Consider the following 21,080-nt stretch of genomic DNA (forward strand, 5'->3'; position numbering starts at 1 on the left):
TCAATTCCTTCAAATTAGACACCAGAAAGGGGGGGGGATTCTGAGTGAAACTCTTCAATATGAGAAGGGGAAAAAAATTCCTACAAGCTTCAGATAGTCTAAATATGACTTGCCCACTTATCATGGACTATGGTGCACAATACAAAGAATACAAAAATACCCTTCAATTAGGGCCAGGAAACAGTTGTCAAAGTTTCCAGAGAAAATGTAACTGTTTCCAATCATTATTCTGATATATCCTATGACAAACAAACACCCCTTAAAATCCCATTCCAGCACAATAGGCATGATATAGATGCACAAACAAAACTAACACCAGAATAAATACAGGGGTCTCCCTCCATTTGTCACCTTAGTCTTAGTAAGATTCTTAGTATCAGTATTTCTAGACAGTTTGAGCTTACACATTTTAATGCAAGACACAATATTAAACATTTTGAGCACACCATGTACTTACACAAAGCAAGCGGGCAAAGTCCTTACCTTGTTATAATTTAATATCAGATAAGCAGCACAAATGAAAGAAGATACAAAACAATAAATATGGAGAGGGATGCATTGAGGATTGATTAATAGGTAGTAAGAGGAATTACTAGAAAGAGGACAGCTGCGAAGAAAGATTAATTTAGCTGCTTATTTGCAAGGCTTGTTAAAGTATGGAAGGTAAAATGATTGATCGCACAGAACTGGTAGGTGTGAGGTAGCAGGACACTAGGGCAAAAGGCAGGGTGAAAACGGGCAGGAATAAGCAGCAGGAGTGCAGGCAATATACTGAGCTCTGAAAGACAGAAGGAAAGAATTGAACATGATGCGATACTACGGGGCAGCAGTCAACAGTCGTCTGTGCTTCAGAATAAGCTACAAAAACACTGCAGGGAAATAGTGCTGTTTATATCACTTTCAGCCTTACTAGATACTAGCACTAGCAACCCCAAAGGTACTGACATTTTTAAGGGCTTTCATTGGTTTTTGATACTCTGCCAAATGCTGCAGAATCCTCTAAAGTAAGGGAGGGAAGGGGGGCACTGGGGTAATTTGAGGTTCTCAGCCTAACGCTGTGCAAACTGCCACATTTATCATCTCCTGGAAAAGGATTTCAACATAAAAAACCCTGTAAGAATGAATATAACAGCGGTCGTCTTGATTTTCTTATGACTTTTTATGGAATGAAAGGAAACCATCTAGCAGTTGCATCAGAGGCAAGACGATCAAAGGAACATTACTTGTATTTTTAGTACTTCTACTTTCTGAACCCAAGAAATCTCTTTCTGCTGTTTCCTCCTGTCTGAAATATTCCAGGCTGTATTCTAGCAGTGTCACTCATCTGTTAGTGATGCAGTGATTATGTCCACCACATAAAATCGCCCTCGACTTACTGAAATCAGTTCTTCTGTCAGGTGGCATCAGTATTCACAATCCACACTAAGGCAGAAAATACCCCATTAAAAAGTTCCGCTTTCCATCTCTTCCCTTCTTCTCAATTGACAAATTCCCTATGCTGGTATTGTATTGCCGGAACTATTAAAATCAAGTAAGCATGTTATGATGCTGGAGCAGAGGAGACCCTGTGGTAGTGGTGGTGGGCGCTGTTGTATTTCACTTTTTTTTTTCCCCAGGAAAACATTAACAGTCCTAAATCCACCTTGATCTCCATACACAGGTGTATGCAGAAGTACTTTCAACTTAATTTGGAAAGAATTCTTTTCTAGCCCAGGGCTCCTCCAAATCAATATTCTGTTATTTTCCTGTGACAGATATATGGGACTCTTCATCAGTTAAACTTTAAACATCCATGAAGTGTTGGCAGAACTGGGACCTGTGTTTGGAAACACTAGAGGGATAAATGCTAAAGCAAATTTAATGTTTCCCATTATATGGACCATTAAACTAAAGCTTAAAGAGCTTTTAGGTAGCTGCTCTACCTTTGATGCAATAAGGGCTTGCTTTTCAAAAATGCACAAAAGTGCATTTCCTCTTGATATTTGTTTTTTAGAAATGAACTAATTTCCTTCATCTCCACTATTTAAGCTGCCACTGTACCCGCTCTGCTTGCATTTTTTTTTTTTCCAGAAATGAATCCATATTACAGTAAACGAGAAATCTCTCATTGTTTAAAAAGAAATCCCCAAACACTAATCAGTAAAATTACTTAGAAAATATATAGATAAGACCAAAACATACAGACACCCAGTCCTTTAGTGCTGACTCGCTTTTTCTTGCTTTAATTCACTTTAGCCCCAAACACATATAGAATATAGCTTAAAGCTAAGCCTGCTCAAAAACATGCATACATGGTCAAATAACCTCCACAATCTCGATCTATTTTGAAACAGTATTAAAATCCAATTGCCAACATTGGTAAATGCCAAATTCTTTTCCTCATCTTGTCCGTGGTGGGAGTTACAAAGCTTTATGCCTGAATTTGTGCGTTATTTCCTTGAATGCTCTGGCATCAACACCTAAATAATTAAATCTTTCATTAAGTCAGTTTGTAATTCAAAAGAAAATAAGGACTTACATAGAAGCAGGAGTAATTTTATTTAAATGCTTGTGAAGCTACTAGAAAAAAGCTAAAAAAAATCTGGCGGTGTCTGTGTTCCTAGCTACTAGATCTGGTTTAAATTTCTGATGGAATAGTTTTCCACTGGAAAATGCTGAATTAGTGAAATCATGATGTTTGTCAGGAATGTCGATTTAATCAACTCTTGATGAAAAAATTTCTGAAGCCCTTCATTCTGGAATGAAAGCGCGTTGCTCAAAGAAAGTGCTTCAACCTTACCGAAACAAAACTGAAGAACTGTTTATTGGAAAACTAAGCTCTCCCCCCTTCCAATTCAGTACAGAACAGAGTCTACAACTCAACTGGCTTTTCCAGCAGTTAATTATTGATTTTGTAACACAACAACAAAAAAATCCACCAAAAGTCATCTGGACACGACCCCACAAATAAAACCATTCAGCCACAGCAATGACAAGTGGTTTCATGAAAATCAAGGCATACAGCTGTTAGAAGAGAGGCCTCTACAGCAAGCCTGACTACAATGCCAACCCTTCAGAAAGCAAGAGAGATTACTAAACTCTTATCAATCTTCCCCCTGCTATACTATACCTCATACATCTCCTGGAACATTTTTCTTCATTACTGAAATACAAAACCTCATGCTTCCTGAGCTTAAGTAGATATGAAGAATAACATTACATTAAATTGATTCAATTAAGGAAAAGAAAATACACTGTATTTAAGAGGAAATCAGAAGTGTGCAAGCTTTAAATCTTCAACTAAAATAGCAGCTCTGTTTTAAACTTCGTAAGAAATGGTGTCACCAACAGAATCTAATTTTCTAGAGTATTATGAATTTTAATCTTCTTGGAATTTTTTTCTCCTCAGTTCTGTTTTACTGGGTCACAGAAAGTCTAGTAAGCAATTTATTTTGATATTCAAAACAATTCTTGCACTTGCTTGTGATAAATTGATGCATTAGACAAAGCATGACTGGCTCCTGCCTCTGTTTAGAAGGGTGAGAAGGCTGAACAGTACCGGCCAACCATCCTTCTGCAGAGAAAAAAAGTTTTGAGTCTATGAAGCGTGCCATAATTGAAAAGAAAAATGTTTTGTGCTCCCAGTTAAAAATTCTGATGTGAATACTCGCTTCATGGCTTCAGCTACTGATCACTAAAATTCCTACCATTTTTGGAAACATGCCTAAGTGTAACAGTACAGAGAGCCACAGTTCAATTACACCAATGTGTATGAATCCAGTAAGTTAATTAAGTTAGCTCAGATACACTCTGCTGAATACCTGTCATGTCTGCTTCTGATTACTCTTATAAGCCCCAAAAAGGCAAGGAAAAAGCATTTATTCTCCCTACACACACACGCACTCGGAACTTTTCAGCAATATCAAAGAAGAGATATCCCCCTCAATATTAAAAGCTGTTCTTCAGTAAATGAGTAGCCAACTAAATTGCAGAGACTGAATTGTGGGATCCAAGAGAACCACCATGTGGGTTGCTGATGCCTCCTCTTTGAACACCAAACACACTGATAACTTTTAATCCTCCAGAAGCACTATGTACAGCTCAAACGAGCAGAGCACCATGTTACCTGCTTGCTTCTGTGCTTTAGCATCTGCCTTAAAGGCCAGCCCACTTCCCCATGGCCTCCCTCTTCTATACACAACAATCTGCTCTGAGCAGAGCTATGCCCTTCTGGAAGAACATATAGTTCAATGAAACATCTTATTTCACAAGCTAAACATTAGGAGTTCCCTAAGCAGGACTTCACTGCCGAGTGCTTTTAGGAAACATACAACACATGGATAGTGGAAGGTTAATCTGAAAGCCCCAAAGACCTTCTCTCTTATCAAGAGGTAGTGGAGGAGAAGGTGGGCATAGCATCTAAGACATCCCTACATGGGAAGGTGCATAACAGATGGTGCTGACGATACGTACTACTTGACAGACCCTTCCTTCCGGATGAAGTTTCTATAGATGTCAAATGGATGGACCTTTCCCATGCACTAGCCTGCAATCTGTACTCAGGTCAGGTACAGCGAAGCAAGCTGCCCTGGGATGTAAATTAATTCGTCTGCCTCTGGCCCCTCTGAAGCTGTCAATAAGGATAAAGTGGCAGATCCTGTGGCAGAGACCAGTTTTTCCATGAACAGAACTGAGACTTTCATAAAACACTAACAACAACTTACTCAGCATCCAGCTTGTCTCAAATTCAGATTTTTGGTCAGTGTCATAAAAGGAATGGTAGCTTCTACTGCTCTTGGAGACCACCCACCTCTCATAAGTATACATAGAGTTTAGTTTCTTTAATCCTGTTATAAGCCAATGGGAGATGGACTTTCACCTGCTCTGTGGGAAACGTATGCCGTCCTCACATCCTGAAACAAAGACCTTTTGTTCAACTAGCAAATCAATTCAAAAATCAAGGTTAGTGCTTAACCTTTGACCAGTTAAAGCAAAAGAAGGAAAGACACGTTAACCCCCAGGGACATCTTTTCAAAAATGCCATGTAGAAATTCAGCGTAGATGCGATCAATAAAACACTACAGAAATGTCATAATAAGCTAAAGGTGCAGGACTGTGAAAAGCACACTTCAGGTTTTTCATTCTGGAAAAGAAGAATTCACGGGCTGACTGGCTTGCCATAAACCTCACAAAGGATGGATTTAGTTCCACTGGCAGTATCACCGTATCGCAAAGCTAAAGATGTTCTCCCTTCTTTCCTCCCCAGTAGACAACAGTCTTGTCACACACTCAGAATAGCTGAATGCATAGAATACTTCTTTTGTTCCCATTCAAGTTTTGCTGATTTTTAACTAATAGAAGACCTTATTTTTTAACTTCCAGTGTTAAAATAGTAATTTTATCAACTATTATTTTCACTTACAAACTTGGTAAACCATAACCAAGGGGTTCTCCTCCCCAGATCAGAAGACTGACATATCCACAGAGATACTGCACCATTTTCATTGAAGCAGGATGCATTCTCTTCTTGAAACCAGTTTGCAGGAGACTTGGCAACACAACAACGTTCCCTGTATTCATAGCTTTTTAGAAGTCAGCAATGCCAGGAAGCTATGCAGAAGCAGGTGGCAGAGCCAATATCTAGGGATACGAAGGAGTGGGATGACAACCAGTAGACTCCTCTCAGTGCAACTAAGGGGAAATGACTACTTCACTATGTGAAAGGCAAAACTTCTAGCTGGCTACTGAATAATATGCTTGATAGTTACTGCTGTAGACAGTGCTGTTTCTTTATATTTACAGACCAAGGGAGCTAGAGAAAGCCGTAATTGGTAACAGTCACAAAGAATTCACCTGTATCTCCTTAAACACAAATAAACCACTCCACGGAACAATATGGTAGAGGAAATGGGATTGTATTCTAGGAAGCAGGTGTTAAAATATTTGTCCCTAGACAAACATATCACCTGGCAGAAAACAGCGTACAACTTCTACACTATATGCAATATTCTGATTAAGCACCTTGACTGCACACACCCCCTTCACCCTGTCACTTATTCTCCTTTCCTCCTAGCTACAGACCACTTGCAGATAGCAGACATTTAGCAAGTCAAATAAAGGCTCTGCATGCTGGGTATAATACAAATTATAAAAGTATATCTATATACTTTTCCCTAAAAACTGAAAATTAACAAGACTTGGTGAAAGACCCATATGTATTTATCAAGTGACATCGACAAAAAGTATCATGGGCCCTTAAGCATGCACTGGGAAAGCAGCAGGACACAAAAATCATAGCACTGGCATGAGAACTAGATTAAAATAAGAAACCCAAACCCTAGAATTTAAATACTTTGTTCCCGTCTGTTTCAGAGCCTTCTGAAGAAGCACTCGCTTTTCTTTTTTCCCTTTTTTTTTTTTTTTTTTTTTTTTAAACCACTAAATGAAAGCAGATATTCTTCTGCTCTCACTTAACTTGCATTTGAGTCTGAAGAGGAAAAAAATGTGGCAATACTCAAGTACAAGAGCTAGCAACATTATACCAATTGTTTGCTTGTGGTATCTAAAATGTAAGCTTTTGCACCTCAATTCCCAACTTTCAGGGTGTTGGCACCTTTGCAAATTTGAATTCTAGTCTTCTCCATGTGCCTCAGTCCACACAACCACCTCTTCCTCCAGCAGGTGGAGATACAAATACAATGAGAATTTTCAGGTTAAAAAACCCCACTGTGCTCTACAACCCTGCAAAGAAATGGATAGGACCAAAATTTATAGTACTCAGATCTCGCTCCTCTATTGCCTCTTACCTTTATTAATAGCTGTATAAGGTTTTAATAGATTAAAACACTACCTTGCCTCAATGACATCTCTTGTTGAAGCATGACTTGACAAAAAGAAGTGAAACTAATGTCATTAGTTAGGATGTTAAAAGAGAAACTAACAAAATGTACCACCAAAACAAATTCCTTGTTACTAAAAAAACCTGCAACAAGCCACACAGATAAAATACTAGAAAAGAAAACATCAGGACATGTCAGCTAAGCAAAGACCTCTCTCAGAGTATCTGACTGGTAACACCACTTGTCTGCTTTTAAACAAACTTAATTGAACTTTTGATCTCTCACCCATAATTCAGTTCCTTCAAGTTTAGGTAAAAAATAGCCAGAGATACTATAGGTCCTCATTGTAGGAAAAGCATTTGCAGGAGCACCCAGGCATTAGACTTTGGAGAATTAGGGTTGGGGGGAAGCAGTTATAAATGCAACAACCACTGGGAAATGATTCAATTGGAGCTCATGTCTTAAAGTCCTGACACCAATCTGCTACTTACAGACTTTCTTGGTTTTAATGTTTTGATACTCTTTGCCTTCTTTCTTAGTGTTAAAACTACATTATGTGCATTTTATAGGAGAAGACAATGACCCAGAGGTTGTTTGAGTTGCCAGCTCTATCAATGCAAACGAGCGGCAGATCCAGCGTTTTGAATGAAGCACTCTCAGACTTCCAACCCTGCCCACGAGCACATGTCCTCCTACTAGACCATGCCTGCAGTCTACTCCTTTGTGCTATCCTGCATACAAGTTTTAATATTCATTCAAAAATCACGCTGAAGAAATGCACCACTACAATCACGTCCTCTAGACTGAAGCACAGACTGCAATCCCAGGGTTTATTGTGCATGTGGATTATTTTGAGTGGCTTGTGCACTGACTCACAATCAAGAAATGGCCTAAGCTCTTACCAAGCTATTTAGACAATGAAAGAAGAAAGATACAAAACAGATTCCACGGCCAAAAGATGACTCACAGATCATCTGTGGTACTTAGTCATTCTGAATTAGGGGACAAGTGGATTTGGCCCCAAAGGATGTTTCAAGTTCCTGAGGATATTGGATGGTGACAGATAAACCAAACACCCTGCATCCTGTTTTATTTATCCCCACTGCAGTCTAACTATCTTGTAGATCTGGCAGGTCTTCTAGAGTTTCATAGAGTTCTATGTTTTCTTTTAGACACTACTCTGTGTAACCATTATTTAAATACCAGAGAAGGGGAAGGTGTACTTCTCTTCAGAAAAGAAATACAGCAAAGCAGAGGACAATACAGGGCATCTCTCAACAGGCACTGGGAGGCTACTAGGTCACTGAATACTCAAACTTTTGACAGCATTGTAAATGTATGTGGCATGGCAGTAGAGAAGAGAGAAAATGTGGCTGTCTTCCCAGCGACCTTATGAACTGACAGATGGGATAGCAGTTCACAGTTTCATACTTTGCTTTTCCTAACATGGATGTTGGGGGCAAAGGGGGGGATAAGCTTCCCAAAAGAATCTGAAGAGATGTGAAGGACAACACTCTGAATGCCATTCCATGCACAAAGGAATGTGCGCATTCCAGTCATCCCAAAAAACCCAAATTCCTCAAAGTTATCCGAGCATTTCTTAATCTCCTACACATGGGAAGCCTGCATTTTGCTGTGATTCTCTGGTCAGAATTCTTTAGTCATCGTCTGCTTAGATTACTCTGCAGCGCAGCATCGCCCATCAGCACTGCCAGGTGCTCACTCGCTGGCTGCTTGAACCGGGCACCATGAGGAAGCTGGCGCAGGAGCTGCGATGTTCAGAAGATTCAATCTTCTCCTCAGACCTTGGCAAGCTGGTCTCTGTTAACTCCACATCTGCTGCAGGGAGGTGGCAGCAAGTCTTCCCTAGCTCCAGCTTGCTCTCAGGCCAGTGACCTTAAAGAAATGGGGGTCCTCACAGACCATGGTACCAGGGGCTATGTAATTATGAAGAAATATGGGAGAAGCACTTGCTAGAGATGGCACAGTAACATTATATTAAAAATCCAACTATTTTCCATGCTGCTAAGAAGTAACTCCTTTTTCTATGAAAGGCCAGAGGAAATTTGCTGGATTACTATTGGGAATATAAACGCATTTTTAAACAAAACTAGGTATCAATCCCAGAGGCTATCCCCCATTTTGCATCCTTACCCTTAGAGATCTGCCTAATCCAGGAGTCAGCCTGGGCTGATAGCCAGTGTTCTTCCATTACAGGTTAAGCAATCTTATCAACAGCTGGGTCACCAAGTGTAGCAAGTGCAGGACTAAGGAAGTGACAGGGCCTGTTAGAATAAGATTTCTTGAATGAAATGATACACTGATGATGGCTCTTAATTGAGAGACTTGATACCCATTTAAGGTTTGATTGTCAGAACGTGCTGGAAATGTCCAGTCCAACTTTATCACTTACTTTCCCAGCAGGATCCCTGATATTCTGGTTTTAACCAACACTGTGTAAGAGGCTTTGTTCACTGCTTTACCTTAATTTTGAAAACTTTGACTTTGGCACTTACATGAAGTCTGAAGCTGACAGCTTGATTGCTGCCACCACCTCTTATTTTCTCCAGGAACATGAGCAGAATCTATCTGTAGCATATGATGCAGTTCTCCACATGGCCTCTTGGTTAACTTCCCCATGGAGAGGACATTAGAAAGCAGAGTCTTAACACAGGTTTTTGAGCCAAGAGCTGCAGTAAGCATAAACAGTATTCCCTACAGGGGTTTTTACCACACTGTCTTTGGGACATCTCTGCACTTTCGGTACAGAGACACTGGAGCTGGGTTAGTATATGGTAACCAAGCACTAAAAATGTCAAGAGCATGGAGCAGACACACAGCTGCACCAGCTCCAACTGGAGCCTTAACTAGCAACTTAAAAAATGCACTTTTTGATTGCAGTCTACAATCAAAGGTAAACTACAAATTTATCTTTCTGGTCTACAAGTCAAGGTAAACTATTGAGCATGCAAAGCAGCTCAGCTCTATGGCTGGTTGAAGATAAAAATGTAAACTCTGCTTTGAACTCCTGCTGCCAGGCTGCAGAAATGAAGTTTCTGTTCACAAGCTCCTACTGTTATTCTCTGAACTGCACTAACTCTGGCCCAGTTTTCAAAAGACAAGAGACATAGCCAGCGCTCGTAGAAATATGAGATACCTGAGCCTGCAAGATGCAGGCTTCTAGAGGAGCCTGTTATTTGGAAGTTGCATCTGGAGTGGAAATGCCTCATGTTTAAGTAGAAGGAAGGGGAAGTCCTGGAGTCTCTTACTGAGGAGCAATCTCCACAGCTGCAAGAAGCACTTGTGGTATTGGAGGCATCAGTCAGGGAATGAGGCCTCCAACCTTTTTATCAGGGCACAGATTGGACTGAATGGGAAACAAGGAAGCCCAAGTCAGCAACAGTCTCCTTGGTTAATGCAAAGAAGATGAAAAGCCTAAGTGTCTAGGAGGTAGAGCTCCCAAACTGTAACCCTCCACCCCTGTCCCCCACCATCAATCCTCCAGGCAGGCTGCCAAGTCTTTAAGCCCCGCTGCCAGGAAGCTGGGAAGTCAAGCTAATAAGAAACCGGACAGTTTTTTCAATAAAATACCTTGCTAAAACTAGGACGCTTTTGCAATTTTGCAGAGGATGCTGAATCAGCACACTTACACACAACATCCTTGCAGGGGAAATTTCTCCCCAGACCACTGGTACGCTTAGTAAATCCTAGACAGTTAGCCAAGGAGACATGGAGATTTCTCTCAATATAACATACTTTTAAAAGGCAAAGAAAGATCAAGAAATTAAAACCGCTTGGGATTAACACTGCTCTAACGAATGAGTTCATACCATCTCTGCTCCCAAATTAGGCTGTTGCTTTAAGCACCACAGCTAAACTCATTATATATTCTTACCAGCAATATGCCATTAATATCAGACGTGAACAGATATGCCTTGCCCTGCACAACAGGCGATGGTTTTTTTTTCCATTTTAAAATATTAATTCCTTTGTAATACAGAAAATTTTAAGAGTTTTAAAGCATTCATAAAGTGTCATGAAAAAGGCAATATAACTAATCAGGAACAGCAAAAACGGAAACAAGATTAAGATATTGCAATTTAATTTCCGAGAAAATAATGTGCCACCAGCTGTGTAAACTTTCTTGTAGCTAAAACAAATATTCTGAAAACAAGCAGGCAGCTGATTTACACTGTAGCATGTTTCCTCAGCAGTCAAGCCTCCCAAGGAAGCTCTTGAGTTGTCTCTTAGACTGTACAAAGGCTTTAAAAATAGCCATACAACAAACTCATTTGATATGCAGGATTCTGAGCAATCTTTAATTTTTACGTTCAACTCATTAACCCTGAGCTCCTGCTGACACAGCTAGTACTCCTGCCACATATGCTATATGCTCCCTGAATGTAACAAATAACCAGCACAGCATGCACTATTCTTCTGACATACCAGACAAGACACATGCAGACTCTAGCAGCTGGACTTTTTGGTTTTGTCTCCTGAAGAGAGAGGTGATGGCCTACCTGCTGATTCCAGTAACAGGCGCCATGCATTCTGTAGAGTTTCCTCTTCTGGAAACTATGAAGTGGCCTTGTTCGGGCAGATGTGCTCACATTAGCCACGGAGAGAGATCTTAGTCTTGTCCTGTCTCTTCTTCTTTTCTTGATGTGCTGATGATCAAGCAACCAGCTGCTCGAAGAGGATACCTCCCTGTTGTCTGAAGCTCTGCAATTTCATGATTAATGGAGGAGGAAATACAAAAAGTTAAATATGCTCCACATGCACAGACCAAGATTTCATACACCGATTAGTATTAGCTATCTAATTCTAAGAGAATTTTATAAACACTAAAATGTTTCAGCAAACCGTTTCAGGAAACCATGTATATGCTTTGTTTGCTTTTTGAGTAATTGTATGTTAAGTCACAAAAGGAAGTTTATCGTTCTTGTTCACTTTTCTGCTCACGGAAACAAATGTCAAAATGAAGTTAAGCCCTCAAAAGCATGTAATGGTTTTTGGGTTTTCCAAATTCAAGAACTCTCTTTCTAACACTTCTAACACCTGAGTTTTAAGTTACAATCAATATTTCCCTACAAACTTACATTCCATTCAAGACAGCAGTCATGCTAACACAAAGGAGACCTAGAGTCCTGCCCTACTACTTTTGAGTTTTTCTAGTTTTGCTCAAGAACTGAAACTTAAGTAAAGCTTTACAAACCAGAGTCCATTCAGCGTAGGGGTTGCAACTCACTGTGAAGCATTTGTATCAAAATTAGGAACTCTGCACACTTAGTTTAACTAACACAAGGCCATTAAACTTCATTTCCAGGGACGTGCCAATAGAGCTCTCCAAAAGAGCCCAAGCCCAGCCTGGGGGAAGCTCTTGGGGAGGAGGGAAAGCCTAGTCTGTTTGTCTGTCTTTAAGACCTAGAAGCTGGTTAGACCCAGATGATTTGGAAGAATGCAAGCTCAGCTCCAGTCACAGTGTGACAGGGTCTACATGGACACATGGAAAACTTCATTTTAACATTAAATCTCAATCTTACCTGCATTTCCCCAAGTCTATCCCTTTCAAATCCCCCTCAGTGTTATAGCATCATCCCTCCACAACCTTACCTACATGCACACTTGCTGTACTCGTGTCCTTAGTAATACAGTATGCAATCACAAAAGTTATGTGACAACACAGGGCCTTATTAGCAAAGTTACAACACACAATAAAACGTGAAAATGAATTTATTACAAGGCCATTTATCAATCTTTTTTGACATGTAGTGTTCTTCTAACAGTACATTTTACTAAATAGAAGTGCTTGTTATGAAAGTGTGATTAAACACCATCCCATGCTGTGCTGGCGTGGTAATAAAGCCTTATGGGCACAAATTTGAGCTGTCCTTCTGACACATCAGAACAATCCCAATAAGCAACACAGACTCTATGAAAAAAAATGTGCTAATTAAGAGGGATGATACAATGTATTTAAAGGAACATATTAGTAAGTGCCAACAAAAAGCCTCAAAATACTCAAGCACGACATTCTTAATGCTAACACCAAATTTTTAAGGCTTGAGAAAGAAAGACAACGTTTAAAGTCCACGCAAAAATTTTCTTAAAATACTCTCTCTGAATTCTCAAAAACATTTTCTCTGTAATTATCTGCCTCGAAGTCAGATGGTGCCAAGCCCAACTTCTAGACTTCCACATACCTCCCTTTTACATGAAAGACAACTTGGACAGGTAAATTAGAACAAAAAGCTCCTGTCTGGCTCTTCAACTTCTGTGATTCCCGCCTTTGTTCTGGTGGTTTGCCCTGGTCTTTGACAATCTCTCTTCAGCCTCTGCCAGCTGCCCTATTTACCCTCTTGTGCCTTGCAGTAATGCACAGCTCCGTTTTCAGATGAAGCAGAGATTTTAGCTCTGTGGCTTAGAGCTCCAGTACACAGCAGTATGGTTTTCCTGCCACTTGTGTAAATAGGCTTCCCAGTCAAGGTTTGAGTTACTCATTTATTTTGATGTTAGGTCAGGTGTATTTCAAACTGTGATTCTACAGAAGAGCGGAGATGAACCATCACCAGATGTAAAATTCACAAATTTGCTGAAACACTCATTTCAAAGCTCATAGGTTGGCCTTTCTTGCACTGTAGCCTAGCTAAAGAGCAGAGACCTTACTCACAGATACACACATGCACAGCAAGCCATCAGACAGACACTATTTGTACCGAAGTAATGAACTTCTTCATTCCTCTCTCCTGATAAAAAAGTGGTTATCACTAGCTTAGGGAACTGCTTCTATGAACATTTACCTTCAATGCATCTAGCTAATCTTGGCATCTAGATTCAACTGAGCAAAGAAAAGCTACACAGAAAAAGGAAGCCACTAATGAAATTAGACCTTGACAAATGGCAATTCAAGGTTACCCACATTTCATCAACTGGGAACGGTACATGCACCACCACTTCCACTGGGTATAGCCCAAGTAACTAACCGTACTGCAACCCCATGATTACCAACCTCAAAGCACCTCACGCTTAGACCTACTTTAAACATAGACTATTGTATCTTTCACATCAAGAGCCTGCAACTACTTTCTAGAATTTACTTAAGTAAAAATTGTTATCATCCCTTTTTTTTTTCCTCTTCAAAAACAAAAAAATCACCTTACTTTCCATTTGATTTTGATTTCTACTTTTTCAAGTACTTAATACAGTCAGAGTGAGCTCCAGAAAGAGTGAGGGGAGAAGCAGCCAAGAAATGAAGTTAACTGTATAGAATCATAGAATCATAGAATCATTGAGGTTGGAAAAGACCTCTAAGATCACCGAGTCCAACCGTCAACCCAACACCACCATGCCCACTAAACCATGTCCCTAAGCGCCTCATCTACGTATATAACTGTCTCAATTGCACACAAAACTACTACAATAACAAAGTACAACAAAAAACTGAAACACACTCGAAAAACCAAGAAGTAGGAGGCAGTGAATTTCCCTGAAGGATTCTCATGATAACCACTCTATATAGTGCTTAATTACCATCTTTAATGAACAGTATTTATTTGCAGATTTCAAAACACTTCACAAGAAGCAAAAAATTAAAATTAACTATTTAACTGATTTTTAAGATGACATCTAGAAAGGTCTCAAGTCTCTCAGATACCCTTCCAACACCTAACTCACCAACTCCAGTTTAGAGCTACAGCACTGAGAAAATCTTCAAAGTCTTCCCATTATTCTTTGGGCTTTTCTAGGTCACGAGTAGAAAACAACCAGCCTTAGAGAGAGTGCTCTGTGAGCAAACAACTGTGTTGCTCATAAAATGGAAAGAGGACTGATTTTGGACAGTGTCTGATAAGTCAGAAGAGAAGTGGTTTGAAGTTACATCATTAGAGTCCCTCATCATGAAGTCAACTTCATACACTCCCAAAAACTTTTTTAAAAGCAAGAGCCCTTCCTCATCTGTTTCGTGAAAAAGTCACAGATTCAAGACACAGCCTTCTAACAGCCTAAATTACTCTCGTCTTCCACATACCCATCTCTATTAGCAACACCTATTTCAGTGGTATTTTTATTCCAAAACACAGAGGAATCTTCTGATTTTCCCCTACATTATTTGTAAACAACTGACACGTCAGGAGCATGAATGCTACGTGACAGGACCCCTTCATCCTTAAATTTAGGGCACAGTCACATAACCACTTTGGAACACACAGCAGTTAAAGAAGCTGCCCATCCAAGCTGCTCATTATAATCTGTTTGTGGGAGGCTACAGCCTCTGCAGCAAAGCTGCTGAAACAGATGGTGTGGCCAGCTCTTCTTGGAGCCCGGAGCCAGGGAATTACGTTCTATTGCAGAGACTGCCATAAACCCCCCAGCTCTAGTAGGGAACACTTTCTTCATCCACCTGATCTTAACGAAGACCCATGAATAACAGCAATCCCTCCATCCTCAAAAATCACATTACCAGTATCTCAGGAGAACTATCCTACATACCTAGCTCTTTTGTAAGACAGGACTGTAGTCAATTACCTTAATGCTGTTATGAGACTAATACTGATTACAGCCTGTACTATATTTTAAAATCTTTGAATAAAAGATGGAATTACTAAGAAATATGGAGGAGTAGTACTGAGAAACATTTTTCTACAATATTAATTTTGAGCTGCTACAGTCATCCTGGAAGGTATATCCATCCAGAACAAGAGACCACAAATGGAAAAATATTATCTCTAAATTCCTGAAAAAGTAGCTGGCAAAGATAAATTTGGTGCTATATTGAAGACTGATGTGCTTAAAATTAAAGAAGCTGCCACAAAAAACTAACATTGACCCATGCTGAGGCACAAGTAACATTGCTTAAGTATTCTACTAATCTAGTAAAGTCTAGTTCGTCGCTTTTTCAGAAATAAAGTTGCATTCATGGTTACAGAATGTCAGTCTGAAATTTCAGAAGTTGTGTTATTTACCGTATCCTTTCACTACTTCACAGATATATTCATCTTCCCAGTACTTAAATGTACTTACATTGACTGCATAATTTTATGATGTCTTTAAGAACAATACAAAACCCTACTACTTTCAGCCTTACAAGCAAGACTTGACTTCTCTTGAAGCTTGCAGAAAGCAGCTCTCTTTTCCTGATTTACTACCGTAATGATTATCAGTTCCATCTACATAACTTTACCAAAAGTTATTTTAAAAAAAAATGCTACCGTACTATCACCTACCTGAAGGAGATGCCATTGACCAGCTGTCTGTGCCTACAGGTCTTGGATGAAAGAGATGAAGAAGCTGGAGACAGATTGAGTGGAGCAATTAGGCTGCTGATGATTTCACTCAGTTGCGCACTCTGGGGGAAAAAAAAAAAAAAAAAAAAGGTAGTCAGTCTTTTATACAGACTCAACAGCTCAAAGGTCCTGGTTTTTTTATTGTTTTCCTACTTAGGATTCCAATTGCGTACATCATGGAATAATCAAATTTAGTGTTTTCTTGTGAATAATCAAGAGTGGCATCTTTTTTCTTTCACAATTATGTTCAACTATACAAAAAAACCCAAAAACAACAAAACAAACACATAAAACCAACACAACCCTGAACAACCAGCCAAGGACATCGTTTATACATTTGAGTAAGAAGTGATTACACATTAGTGATTTTAGTATTTTAAACAGAGGTTTTTAAAAAGGTAAGAGAAACCAGAATAATTCACAGCTGATGTTACAACAGCTGTTAGCAGCCCAGAGCTGCTAACTGGCCATTCAACAAGCATTTCACCAGGGGAAAAAAAAGGTCTGCTGTCTACTCATTGTATATTTTGTTCACTCGAAGTATTTTTCTTGTTAAAAGAATCCTCTTCAGTGCTCACTGTAGTTTGACAAAAGTGTTTTTACAAAAGGAAGTGTAACTACATGAGGACTATTGTAACTACAGACAGAATGGCTAAAAATCTTCTGGTATCCTCAAAAATAGCAACAAGAAGTGCACACCCCACCAAAACCTGCACTTTCAGAACTGCCCCAAAACAAATGTAGCTAATTTGTTAAGACTAATAATTACCCTTTATAAAGCAATGAATTGTGGGCTGACTCCAGATAATGTTTCACAATGATTTTTTTGTTTTAAATGTCAAACCTTAAAGGCTATTCTGACAACAAACATAGTTTTCTTAGAGGAAACTGTGTGCTGCACACTAAATAAATGAAATGTATCTGAAATGGCATACAGTTTTTTTTAAACTTTTAAATTATTTTGTAGGATTTTCATTCAGGACTAAGATTGCTTAAAACAAGAATTGCTGAAGATTACGCAGGAAGTTTGCTTTACGTTTTGAGGCACTACCATTTATGCAGAAAGAGGCAGAAAAAAATTATTTCCCATTTTATTACAACTCACGTCTTTCCTGTTAATGTTTAAGTGATACAGTCAGGTAAAAATTTCATGTCAGAATAAAATATTCAGGGATGGATATTAAAGCACAGAAATAGCAAGTCAATTATAAAAGGTCTGGACAAAGCAAACAAGATGCCAGTAAAATATTTAGCAGATTGATTTAAAAATCTCAACAGAATTCAATCTGTAAGGAGCAAAGTCTCTACTGAATATAAAAGCACCAAAACAACAGCAGACTCCCAAAACACAAGGAAAAACATATATGTTTTTAAAACATTGCATAGCTATGAAAAGGACTTGAAAACAGTAATAATAAAAATTGCCAGGCTCAGTCACTTTGTATTCTTGATGAATTTCTTTTGTTCACAAGTAAAATTATTTATTTTTAACAAAGAAATACTTTAACATAGGACTGAAGAATTCTGTGGGAATATCTGTGGATGTACTTCAGCCTACAGCATCACTACGCCTGACACTGAACAAGAAGAAACTCAGACCTTCAGAGTTAAGGTTGATTTACAGAACTGATAGTCAAAAAGCAAATCAAACCTCAAAGCTTTTCGTGGTGTAAAGGGAAGAAATCTGATGTAATCTGTGAGATGTGTTAAATGAAGAACACCTTTACTTCCAAGTAATTTTCATATCATCAAAGTTCTTGGACCTCTGTTTGTAGCTACTTAGGGACCAGGAAACACGCTACTATTACTTTAACTGTCAAATGTCTTACTGAAAAGTGCATTTAATTCTCCAAGTAATCACTTAAATAGGGGACATTCACCACATTCTAAAAATGCTCTTTGGTTTACCTTGTGCAATTGCCAGCACTGCACACATAAATTTCCTGTTTCATTGCTTCCTCACTCCTGTCTGTTGCGGATAAGATCTATCAAACAGGGGAAGCATTTTAAGAACAGGAAAGTATGACTATCAAATAAGAAAAATTGGCACAGAGATTCAGGAACAGGCTTTAGTACCTAAAGCTACTTTTACCCCATTTAAAAAATGTGTGTATGACCAAGAATTTATGTACAGCAGCAGAGCAACATATTAATGCACCATACTGCCTTTGTCAGGTTTGCTTTACGCTACCTGCATGAATTTATCTTGAAAACAAATTTCCTGTATCTCCTTCAGCAATGTGATCCTACCACATTCTTTATGTACTTTCTAGCAAAAGAAAACCCTGCTGGAGTCTGTATCGTATTTCCTGGAATTAACCTTGGAAATGACTGTTTTGAACACCATGAACCGAAACTCCGCTCACAGCTACGCCTACGCTATGCCTGTTAAGTACCTGGAATTCCTCAGCTCCTAACTGGAGTCCTATGATGCTTGAAAAGGCAGACCAACAATTATATTGTGTTGGGGCTTTTTTTTTTTTGTTTCAAGTGCAACATACCTCCATCTTCAGCTGTACTCTTTCATCTCATGTAAGTATTTCCTGAAACAATCTATGGCAACTCCACATTGAACCTAACTATAAAGGAGAGGCAGGTTTGTGGATAGCTATTAGAAGTGGTTATGTGGCCGCTTTGATGGAAAAAAAGCGGTAACACAGACACGTCAGAAATAAAAGGTTAATTTGTAAACTTGGTGTACGATGTAGTTATTTAAGCCCTTCAATTCATCAGCACCCGCTCTCGGGGCTGTGAAATATCTTCCTTTTTGGAAGCCATCACCAGGGAACCTGCCCTATTTCTGAAGTTGGCTTCATTGACCATTCAGTTCTTATTTTACTTTACCTGTTTTTCTATGTTTCGTAAAAGCAGGGTAGGACTGCTGGGTGACATTTCAAAGTCATGCTCCGGCAAAGAATCCTGTCTCTCAACGGCAGCTTGCGAATTCCCTGTGGCGTTTAATAAAGCTTCTTGGTCTGTCAATTGTATTTGCTTCTTCAAAATGTCTTTTGGAAATGGGAATTCTTCTAAGATCACCATCCCCTAGACAACAGCAATTGAACACAGTTGGTTGACAACGGATTAACCCTCCTAAATAATTTTTAAGGGGCAGTCAAACCTGGCACATCCCCCTTAAATCCTCCCAGCATCTCTTTGGAGCACTTAAACTACATTTTAAATACACTTAACAGCTAAAATACAGAAATAGTAGGTATTTTCATTAATGAAAAGCTGCACCAATTATGCTACTCCTTATAACAGCAATCACTCTAGTGTTATACGACTACTTAAACATCTGTGCCAAAATTCAAATCAGAAATTCATACTTATTAGAGCAGTTATATGATCATTTTCCCGCTGATTTAAGAAGAGGTCTTTCTCTAAGAAACAACCGCCCTTTGGTTTGAAGTTGGTTATAGTCTTTGCAGCCAATAAATTTCATGTAGGCATTTTGAAGTGCTCTATTTTTCTTATTCCTATCCATGTTCTAAGCAAAACATCAAGGTTGTTATTTTTTATGTAGCAGAGATGGATACAATTCAAAACAAAAGCCTTTTACAATTTAATAATTGATTTTTCTTAAGGTGAGCATTTTTAGAGTTTCATAATTACAGAGGTAACGATCCCAAATATTCTAGCAATCTCATTGCTTTTCAAGACAATCTGCACAAATGTGGTATCAGACATGGTCTATCGTCTAGAATGTCATAACTTTATATGGTAGGGAAATAACAGAGTTTCATAAACGGAACTAGGAAAAGAATACCCCCATTGTGTTTTCCTCATGACAGATTAGAAAAATAAAAGTGTCAAATACAATCCTAGGTAACATCTCAGTTGATTTGTTGTAACAACTTAAAATGTTAAACAAAGTAATAAGCAAAAATAACTTTGTAACAGTCAAAAACAGTTCCTCAAGTAGTCCCTTAATTTGTCATTATCTTGAGCAAATAAATTTAATACTCAGAAAAGGCTATCAAACCTCTGCAGGCTTTTTCCAAAGAGAAAGGGAAAGAACTTGCTTGCTTTTAAGTACTGACTGTTACTCAAATATCAAGCAGATATTGAAAGAATGGGACCATTCAATTACACTACCTCAAATTTTTCTTTCTAGTGAGAATATTCCACTAAAAAGCAATGGAAGATTGTTATCACGTGAACACAAGGAACTCCTATATTATTTCTTTTAGCAAGACAGACTTCACCTAGGTTGTGGCTATGGAAAATTAAGGATCCTGTAGTTTTACTCACACCTTAAGTCCTGCCTCAGCAGCAACTTGCCCTAAAACATGAAAGCAAGTCTCAAAGAGACTTCAAAGAGGAGCCTAGGAGAAAACGTGAAATTGCCCTGTTCTCATTGAGTCTCTCACTTATTCCCCTGTTTGAGTTATAAATTCAAAGCTGAGAACAAAAATACTCTCTAAAAACAAACGTAGGTCCTTGAAAACTTGCTTTAGTGCCTAGAAGAGGCACAGAGATTCTGAGTTTCCATCAAGTCAACACTAGATTTTCGACATTCATTAACAGGTAGTAGCCCATCATCTGTGCTTTTCCATTTACAGCAGATGGAAACGAATCCAGACAGTATCATACTACAATCTGTAGACCAACAGCAGTTACAAAGTAGGCAGTACGTTCAAGGAAATTCAAGTATAGAACTAATTTCTATGTGCCACAACAGAAGGACAAGCTAGCTCAATAGCTTTAGACTCTTTTACAATTTAGAATCTTTAAATCTTTTTAGTAAAAGAATCATAGGTCATGACCACAGAGAGAGCAAAAAAAATAACCCATAAAAGTCTAAAACACAAATTCTGAAGTCAGAGGAATAGGAAGACACACAGGAAAAGTGGTGAAAAGAGGGGGGGCCACTCCCTCCCCCTCCCCCAAATTTTAAGTTGCAGAATCCTGTTGACAAGCACGGAAAGAGGAAAGCAGAAAAGGAAGGAGAAAATTGACAGACTGTATGAAAAGGGTAACC

The 21,080-nt window shown here is 38.9% G+C and overlaps 1 protein-coding gene across 1 annotated transcript in view; it reads right to left on the reverse strand.

Annotated features, from left to right (window-relative positions):
* KANSL1L (KAT8 regulatory NSL complex subunit 1 like) overlaps positions 1–21,080 on the reverse strand; it is a 60,162-nt gene that overhangs the window by 20,291 nt on the left and 18,791 nt on the right. Inside the window, exons 3-5 of the mRNA XM_019472537.1 lie at positions 18,944–19,141; positions 16,040–16,161; positions 11,339–11,540 (exon numbers count right to left, since the gene is read on the reverse strand). Of these exons, the coding sequence (XP_019328082.1) occupies positions 11,339–11,540; positions 16,040–16,161; positions 18,944–19,141 (522 nt within the window). The remainder of the gene's footprint in view (positions 1–11,338; positions 11,541–16,039; positions 16,162–18,943; positions 19,142–21,080) is intronic.

This window comes from Aptenodytes forsteri, unplaced genomic scaffold (genome assembly GCF_000699145.1).
Source record: "Aptenodytes forsteri isolate BGI_AS27 unplaced genomic scaffold, ASM69914v1 Scaffold340, whole genome shotgun sequence".
In the NCBI taxonomy this organism is placed as follows: Eukaryota; Metazoa; Chordata; class Aves; order Sphenisciformes; family Spheniscidae; genus Aptenodytes; species Aptenodytes forsteri.